The sequence below is a fragment of the Montipora capricornis genome, chromosome 14 (genome assembly GCF_036669925.1).
Source record: "Montipora capricornis isolate CH-2021 chromosome 14, ASM3666992v2, whole genome shotgun sequence".
NCBI lineage: Eukaryota > Metazoa > Cnidaria > Anthozoa > Scleractinia > Acroporidae > Montipora > Montipora capricornis.
Window position 1 is genome coordinate 32,270,075 of NC_090896.1, and position 10,000 is coordinate 32,280,074.

The 10,000-nt window shown below is 38.8% G+C and overlaps 1 protein-coding gene across 4 annotated transcripts in view; it reads right to left on the reverse strand.

The window, feature by feature from the left end:
• LOC138032434 (ralA-binding protein 1-like) overlaps positions 1–10,000 on the reverse strand; it is a 31,152-nt gene that overhangs the window by 14,520 nt on the left and 6,632 nt on the right. For all 4 annotated transcript variants that reach the window (XR_011128369.1, XM_068880108.1, XM_068880107.1 and 1 more), the window contains 7 exons: positions 9,739–9,816; positions 9,135–9,260; positions 7,498–7,616; positions 5,136–5,266; positions 4,572–4,640; positions 3,162–3,246; positions 218–280 (listed from right to left, as the gene is read on the reverse strand). Coding sequence is in view for 3 of the 4 variants with exons in the window: in XM_068880108.1 (XP_068736209.1) it covers positions 218–280; positions 3,162–3,246; positions 4,572–4,640; positions 5,136–5,266; positions 7,498–7,616; positions 9,135–9,260; positions 9,739–9,816 (671 nt within the window). In the remaining variant the exon portion in view is untranslated. The remainder of the gene's footprint in view (positions 1–217; positions 281–3,161; positions 3,247–4,571; positions 4,641–5,135; positions 5,267–7,497; positions 7,617–9,134; positions 9,261–9,738; positions 9,817–10,000) is intronic.

Sequence of the window (10,000 nt, forward strand, 5' to 3'; positions counted from 1 at the left end):
AGGCTAGCTGAAGCTACACAGAATGGAAAGAAGTCGAAGCAAGCATGTAAGGTCACCAGGGATCGAACTCGAGACCTCTCGCACAGAAGGCCGAATACATTGAACACACTGCCTAAAAACAATCAGTCACTTGACATTTAACTAAAATCAACGTTAGACACAAAGCAAAAAAATGTGCTTCTTTAGATCCTAACCTTACAAAAGTAAAATTCATTACCTTCCTCTTTAGTAATGTAACCTTCCTTTGAACTTCCCAGAGCATCTCATCTTGGCCTTCATTCTTACAAAACAAGGAAAAAACCATAGACCTTATTCATAAATGGCGGTCAGTTTATAACTCTTTTGTCCAAGTGCAAATTAACCCACCAAGACATGACTCGATACCATACAGTGAATTGAAAAGAACTCTTGCTCTAAAATGAGGCTTGGTAGGCTAATAAGAATAATAAAACAGATGCCATTTATGAATAAAGTCTATTAGGCAGAGATATAAGGCCATTCACCTATTGTACACTGCTGATGTGTGACTGTATTGCCTTTACTCAAGATGGTGGCTCATGTTTCAAAACAGCTTATAAGTACAAGGCATCATGTCCTACCATACTTAAGTACGACACTTGCAAACTTTCATTTTCCTAGTTATTCTCCGTTCAATGAAATAAGCCAAAAATTTGGAATGCTGTACGAGATAAATTCATAAATCATCTCACCAATTCTCAGGTCTGTTAGGTATATCGTTTCTGAGTTATTTGTCAAAGCGTTTCACCCAACTTTAAAGAGTTTTGCATGGAGCCGCCGCAAATTTCCCTTTCGTGAACGGTCGTTGCCATTTGAAACGGTCGACTACACACTTCACTTCAAAGAAAATAAATAAATAAAAACCTAAGAAAAACTATTAACAAAAATTAAGACCAAAAAAGGAAAAAAAACATTTATAAAAGAAAACCTGGAGGAAAAAAATAGTCCGAAAATTTCAAGACTCGAACTCGGGTTCTTAGCCCTCACCCTAAACAGAACCCTAACCCGAACCCTAACTCATATGACCAGCGAGACACAACTCCCAACCTTTTCAGTTCTTAGACCTAATGAGTGTTAAATGCAGAGCTAAAAAATGGCATTGACCGTTTCAAATGGCAACGACCGTTCTGAGAAATGGCAACGACTGTTTCAAATGGCAGCGACCGTTTACGAAAGGGAAATAAGCGGAGCCGCCATCCATGTTGGTGCACAACTGTTGTGCACCAACAAGGTGGCCAGAAATCAACATGAACATCTGGAATTCGCTTAGCGATGAAAACGCTTACTTTTCGTTCATGAGATCAAATACACGTGTATGAACACATCAGTACAATGTATTCTACTAGTAGGTAGGTAGGTAAGCGCTTTCCAAGCCAATGACCCAACACGCCGGTGCTTATACCTGGTTTCCATAGCATTAAGCGACTAGAAGCATTTTTAACTCCCGCCTGGATGGGATGCTAGTCCATCGCAGGGTTACCCCCAGCATTACGCCGGTACCCATTTATACACCTGGGTGAAGAGAGGCACCGTGGGAGTAAAGTGTCTTGCCCAAGAACACAACACAATGTCCCCGGCCAGGACCCGAACCCGGACCACCCGCTCCGGAGTCGAGCACACTAACCATGAGGCCATCGCACCTCCCAAATGTACTTAAAACACTCAGACTGCTGAGATTCATAGGCAAAGACATTTTTTTTTTCAACCAAATATTTCTATTTCTAGGTCATCTTCAACCTCCTATAGATAAAAATTCAAAACCCCTTGCGATTTCGATCTTATAATTTGATGAGGTCACTGTGAAAATCATCCATTGGACAATAGAATAATATTAATAGAGGGGTCAATAGGTTAACTTTTTAGCAATATACCAGGTGAAAAACTCACACAAACCAAGAGCTGTGAGTTTCAGATCCTTGATCGTGAATACAATGAAATATACAGATCCTCTTGAGATTTTTGAAGGATCTCTAGGGATCTTGTGAGCATATTCCAGAATATCAATAATGACCTTCGAAACGTCCTCAAAGATCTTTGATTGTTATACCTCCCAACTCAAATACGTTTCCGATTGGAGGAGAATGTGTCACCTGCCATCGGTCAAAACTCACTAACTCCCTAGGGAAACAACGACTTGAACTTTCGACCGTTATACCAGTGAAGCTACATCCCTCCTCAAAAACCAACATTTGACTTGATTTGTGTCAATTGTTAATTTCAGTTTACAGTGTCCCCAATTAGTGCTCTGGCGCTAGAACGACTAGACACTTAAATAAAGTTCCTTTCCTTTCCTTTCCTCACACGTGAAAAGGTCATGCACCTTTGAAACAGCGGCAAATTCCGTGTAAAATCTGAGTATTGTTCTATTTTGAGTTGGGAGGACATTGAGGGTCTCAGGGACACAAAACTCACTCTTCCCCTTGGGGCCAGTCATTAAGTGCTTAATGATCTGTTACAAAATTTCTCAGGGTCCTGTTTGAGAAGGTAGGGGACGAGAGCATCTGTCACTTCGCACATTATTTTGTAAACTGAGTAAAATGAAGCTGAGTGGCTGAAAAGCCTCAGGCTTTCGTGTACTTCCTGGGGAAGTCATTGTTCATGATTTCACAGGATACTATTACTTTAGAAGAGCGCAAAAATAAATTAGTGCTTTTAACGGTGTAATGTGCATGTGAGAAGGAAGTCAGATAAACTACATGTAGTTACTCGTCAATGGGAAAAATCTGTCTTAGGTAGGATTTGACTATCTAGACCGGTGGTAGGGAGGTCATGCATTCAAGTCCTGCCCAGGGCCCTGTTTCTCGAACGTCCCAAAAACTTTTCCGGCCTGAAAAGCCATTTGTGAAACTGCAAACCACTTGCTTTGGAAAGCTGATCTTTTAACATGTTTTTAAGGCCATAAAAACAAAAAGGACTGTAAAATTTGATGACCTAAATCCTCTCCGTTCTTGAGATGCAAAAGGAATTGTGATACCCGAAAATGGCCTGTAAAGTTTTGGGACTTTCAAGGAACAGACCACAGGCCTTTGATTTTTCAGTTGTCCTTTGCTCCGTTGCCAAGCAACAAACTTATCACATGCTCAGAAACTGGCTTCAGTGATGTTGACATAAGGGTTCATTCACTAATGCGAGAAAGGTCCTACCTTCGAAGATTCTGAAAACATGTTGAGATCTTCATGAAGCTGAGAGAGAATTGCTTCCTGCTTGGCCAAGGCTGAAGCTATTGCACTATAAAGATCAAGGGGTTTAAATTATTATTAAATGCCACTCATTTGGAAATTGCTTGTCATTTTGAAACTTACCTGACATTTGCCTGACATTTACATGTATTTACAAGGCAAAATCATGCAAAAGGTACAATGTTTAGTACTATTGTACATGTATAAGATTTCTCAATAGTAATCTAATGTTTACACATTATCTGTCCCTAAAGGAATCAAAACAAATCATTTCAGCCAGTTGCATGCACCAGCAGTGAGTGTTTAGACAGTGTATTACCGGTAAAGGTTACATGATATTTTGGAAGTCTAAGAGCATTTTAATGTTTGGACCATTTCTACATGTTGCAAAGTTAGTCAATTTGCTCCTAGTTTCACTACTGGTTTCATGACAGCAAAAAATGGTGAAAAAGAATGTCAGTGCAGCAAGTTACACTTCAGTGTAAATCATAAAACTTCAAGACAAAAAGAATATTGTAGCACTCCATAGTTATAATTAAGTACAGTATGATCGTCTGGGTGATCGTAGTCCTGACAAGGACTGTTTGAGACAACCTAAGCAGAAGTCATCTTCAGCGGCAACTGATCTGTCAATCAATATCATGAATATGTTGAACAATGACACCTATGACCAGAGTTTTTCTTATTACCGGTATCTACTGATCTTACACAAATCACTTGACTCTGATGATGAGTTCCGTTCAGGTTGTATAAATGTCAGTCGAAGTCATCTCAAACAATCCTTCTTAGGACGTCACTCACCTCGATCATCATCCCTTACTTAACAATTATTATGATATGACTCCTGGGTTTAAACCATTTACAATTCCATTGTTAACATGACCAAAATACATTTACAATGACGTAGAATGGCATAACCCCTTCATTTATTTATTTAGCCTTGCCTAGTGAAACACAAGAAAAGATGAACAGAATCATGCTACAAAATATTGCTAGGTACAGAGAACAAAATCAACAGTGTAAAAATAAATGCAAAAAATCCCATAAAAACTAGAAAAACGTAAAAAGGGACTAACATGCCGTGGTGGTACTGTTAATGGCAGGGACACTTTAACAATAATTTTGCACCAATTACTGTGGGTGCATGGAAAGAATAATTGTTAGCTACTGACTCTTTGCTAGCCTTGCCTGCAAATGCACTCACTTCTCATTGCACTAATCAAGTTGATTGAATGAATCAAGCAGCCAGAGGGACGACAGGCAGCTGTATTTTAATTACAGGCTAGTCCTAACCTTAATACTGCACCCCCCTTAAGCTCTTCCTATACCCAGGCACCAAACTCAAAAAACGGACTTATTCAATCTCTAACTTACTCTGGGCTGCTTGGTAAGTCTTCCTCCTCGTCACCCACTGCAACAGACGAAGTGGGTGGTCCATTGTACCTACACCAAAAACAAGTTAAAGAGACTGCTGACTATAATTTGAAATTCAATGCACACTGTATCACTTAATGCTGTAAGAGAAAGCTTTTAATTCGTCTAGCTTGTATAATTTTAGGATTGTAAATTATCAGCTGGCGACAGATACAGGTATCTCTATGTAGACCTGTCAGCAGCAATTTTCACACCAACGTCGAGTGTATCCTTGTGGTCATACTAAAGTTGCCCCAAACAATAACTGTTACAATCAACTTCATTTGCTAAGGGTGGCTACAGCCACTTAAAAATTGAAAAACTTGCTGTCCTCGGTAATACCATGTAGAATCTTATTTGTTCTACGTGTAGGTGGAAGCTTTGAAAAGGGAAGAAGTCAGCCTTTTAAAATTTGTCTTCTATCTAACATGATAATTTCATAACAAAAAAGAATAGAAACTTACAGTTTACAGATGACAACTACATGTAAATGCGCTATGTGCTCCTATGTTGTGCACTACTCACTTTGTGATCTTTGTGTCTGGGAAGAGTTCATTGACATAATTAAGAAAAATAAACAGCACTCCATGCCCCACATTCATCGTTGGACTTAAAACAATTCCAATGTTTTGTAGATTCATTCTGTTTGAAGAATACTGGAAAGAGAAACAAAAGAGAATGACACGATAACTAAGTACAAGTAGACATGGCACGTACCGGTAACCAAAGAAAAGTTCTAACCTTAAGAACTTATGGTCAGTTGGCCTTTAAAAATAACCCAATCCGCTTCTCCTATTACGAGTTCAGCTGAAGTTAAGAATGAGTAATCAAGTCCAGATTGAGAGGTTTTTTTTTGAAAACTGAAGTAGGAGGAGAATACATGTAGCATATTAATTAACCCTTTGATACCCAAACCGGCCTAAACCGGCCATACTGTCTAATGCCAGACGATTTTACTCGTCAATGGGGAACCCCCAGGAGTCAATGGGTTAAAGTAACAGAAGAATTGTCTGAGGGAGCAAAGCCTAGCTGCTACTATGATGGGCACCAAGATAAACATACATGTATAGCCAAGGAGAATTTACAGTATGGAAGCTGAAGAATTCTCTCACTGGTATCCTGATCCCCATAATCAATATCCTGGTATTGGGGAACACTTCTTTGTCTTCAATCTATTCACTCCTTGCCTCATAATCAGAGTGACAGTTTACAGATTTTATCCTGTCTTGTTGTCAATTGTATCTCTCAGATAGCACATTGGACATGCACTATCATCAGCTACACTGTAGTTTAGCAGGCTGTATTCCACAAATATTTCAAAAACTCACACAGATTTTATTCATTTTCAAATTTTGAGACACACAGTTGAACCTTCTGCTTAACTGCAACTACATGTAGTTTCCTTTTCCATGTGCCTGATTACCCCTGACAGAGATCTTGCTAACATCGTTTTCTTGGTCTGTACTGAAAGTTATGGATCCTTGTTTCTTCCCATTGATTTATAGCCCGCATATGCATGCTTAATTTGCACTTTGGCCAAAAATCAACAGAAAAAATTTAGTCCATAAATTACAGTACAGACCTTGAACTTAGTATGAGGTATAATTTTTTTATGCCAGACGATTTTACTTATCAGCAGGGGTCAGTTTAGGAGTGAAAGGAATTCAAAATTGACTTTCAATGGGGGACCTTTGCAAAGTTGCCTACAGTGGTATTATATAATATTGGTGGTACAACTATACAGTGGCTTTCAAATGACCTTGAAAAACAAAATGTAAAAACAGAACCTAAACAAAAATGCAAAAACATTTAATTGGCTTATCAAACAAAAACAAACAAGCACAAATTTTCATTGGCTTGGCAAACACTGATGCAAACAGTTTGTCATCTCTCCATGAAACTTTCTGGAAAGTTTCGCTTTGACGTCATTTGAAATGCAATAATGTGCATATTAATCAAACTGTTTACTGCCCATATTAGGAGTTTCCTTGGCGGGAATAAGGAGAAGGTTTGTCTTCACCTTGCCAAACATTGGTCAGTGAAACAAGTTGCAAACACTTCTTCAAGGTCTTTCAAAAGTCGCTCGATCAGATGGTTATTTTAAGGCAAAACTTGAAAGTTTGGTCAGATGTTCAGCGATTACAGGAAAAAAAAGCAAGAACGAGGTAGCATTATCCTAAGTTTACAAATAATGTGATGCACAATGGACACTCACAGTATAAAAGCAGGAATGTATTAAGCTAAGCCAAGGCAGAGAACTTTCTCCATAAGAAACCCAATCAGTTAAACTGTATTTCTCACACACCACCAGGAGCCATGCCAAGCCAAACCACACAGCTTGACTTTTATTAAACATAAGAAAATAATTGTTTTATAATAACAAACCAAGTGGCTAGAGAATAAGTTCACCTCAACTTAACACATTCTACAAGTACTTCACGGGTGGGTGGGTGGGGCATGTCAGGCAATGAAACCTTACACAAGCCCCATGACCTGAAAACCTCTGCAAACCTGTACCTAGACTCCACGCCGTGTGTGAGAAAAACGTTTCCTGCTTTTTCATTCCTCAGCCAGCGGAAACCACACTTAATAAGTCAGCGAATCTTTCAATAAACCTTGATTCTTCATCTCAGTTGAAATCATTTCTAATTTCAAACGAACTAACCCAAACCCATGACTCCTGACAAGTAAAATCGTATGGTGTTAGTCTAAGAGTAAAATCTACATGTATCAAGTCTCACTCCTAGGAGTCTATACTTTTTTTTAGGTTAAAAAGATTATTGAGCAAGTATTAAAAACAGGATTTCCATTGTTTTATCTCTAGCAGTAGCCTACCACTGGCATGTTTGCCATTGTTTAGCGGTTGACAAGAAACATGAAGCTTCACCTTTTCCATGACATGAGACATGTGAGTGAAAAGCCAGGCCAGCAGTGTTCTGTTGCAGGATGGCAGCTCAGGCAGAAGTTGCTTGACTTTTTCCAGCTGTTCATTTTTGTCCTGCATACCTGTTCAGCAGTAAGAAAGTTCACTCACTCACTCACTCACTCACTCACTCACTCAATCCTTAGTTACATGTACATGTTTAGGCATTTTAGCACTTTGTGGTGCTAATTGCCTGATTTCAAGCCACGAGGGACAAGGTACGAGTCTGCAAATTATGAGATTAAACATAATGTCAAAATTTACAAAGAAATGTATGGCCTTCTGGACACTGTGTCCGGATGACCAAAAAATTTTCTTTGTAATTTTTGACGTACTTAAATGGCTGAATCTCAGTCAAAATTAGCCAGATTAACACCAAACTTGGGGATTTTGTACATCTCAGACTAGTTGCCTTCGGCTTGAAATCAGGAAATCGAGGACCCATTCAACCCAGACCACAACACTGGGAACTCCATGTATGTCCTTCTCTAATTGAATAGTGTATGTGATCTTTCATGTCATATAGAGTTTCTAGACAAGGGTTGTGAGACAGGGCTTACAGTTTATAGTCCTTATCCGAGAAGACTTAAGTCTAACGAGTCTAACCATTTGCAGATAACATTACAAAGGCAGCACTTTCTCCTCAGCTATTCAAAGACCCAGAGTGTTGGTCTGATGGAGTCAAACTTGAGGCATCGTGCATGCTAGTCTGATGCTCAACCGAGTCGATTGATCGACAATTAGGCTGTTATGAGGCCTTCCCAAGGGAACATGGCTAATTTTAACTGGGAACAGGGGAACAATATCAAAATACTCTAGGGAGCAGAAGGGAACAAAACAATTTTAGGGATCAAAAAAGTTGGGAACAAGTTTGAAAGTAACTTGAGGAACCAGGGAACACAGGCACATATTTAAGGGGAACAAGGACCCCCCTGGGAGGACTCTGTTATGTCAAGAAACAAACCTGATTAGATTCACACTCAATTTTGATAAAAACCCTAAAAAGCCTAGAAATAATGCTTGCCCTACCACTTCCGTTATTGGTATAAATTCGAAAGCTAATGCATAGTCTTAATGCAACACTTTCTGTTTGATATTGATCAATATTGGGCATGCACCTAATTACTTCCATTTCTAGCTTTACTGTACGTTAATTAACCACCATTAAAGTCAGAAGAGGGGTAAGGGGCTGGTCTCTAGTTCCTTTGGCATTTTTAGATGTACAAGGAGGGCAAGGTACCTGTACATGTATCAACACATGCAGGTACCGCTTTTCATTTAGCCAAACTAAAGCTACATATTTTGTAGAGCTCCACTTAGGACTGGAGCACAGAGGGGTAAATGTGAGGGGGTATATCCACAGAATTGGGTTTTGCCTTTTGACACAATAAAAAAATGCCACGAGTGACTCTTTTTCATAGTAGGGCCAAATTTCAGGGATTGAGTTGAAGCTGACCTCTGTAAAAAAATTATTCTGATTCACGTCAGACACAAAACATAAAGGGAAAATTTCACCATACTTTAGTGACATACCGGTAACATACCCAAGTATCCAAAGCACATGTGATGCCTTTCAACAAACTTTTCCTTCACTAACTTACCAGACAGCTCATTAAATTTGGGCAATAATGCTGCAGTGAGGATGTTTTCAGGTAATTCTCGGAGATAAAGTTTCACCAAACTTGCCACAGCCTCTGCTTCGAAGTCATGGAGATTTACTGTTTTCCCTGAATTTACATAAAATTAATGAGAGATAAAATTAACCTTTAGAAGCAATTTATGTACCTATCTGATCACAACACATTCGTGTTACAATGAATAATCATATTTTTACTGTAACGTTGCTATGGGTTCTTTGAGAGCGATATTAAAAATGTATGCCTCCTTTGTCAGTCTTTTAATGCAATGGATCTTCTTCTTTTCTTGGAAATTGTATTATTTTTGTATGATTTAATTGGTAATGGGACTTTGTGTAGTACAATTAAGTCTGTAATCATACTTGTTATCACTCGAATGATTACAGACCGAATTGGACTCCACTCAGTCCTATTACATTACTAAGAATTTTTTTTCCCCATAAAAACAGACATGTAATAAAAGAGTTGTTGTTACATTGCCATTATCCCTGTTACATAAATGACACCTCTGATACATGTAGCTATACTACATGTAAGCCTAGTATTAAGTACCACAACACCTTTATACCTTGATCGTAACTTTCCTTTAAGATATCAACTTTGGACTTTGTCCCAGAAACTCTGTAAATTCCTTCCACTTCAAGACCTACATGTACATGCAAACATGTTAAATGCATGTGCAGAAAAAAATACAAACAGCTTTACAAAAGGTTGCTTACATGTAAAATACCACTTTGTTGTGACAATGACAGTAATAACAATGTTAATGGATGAGGTGGATGTGATATCTGGAATGACGAACACCAGGGCAAGTGGAATCAGCCAAAGCC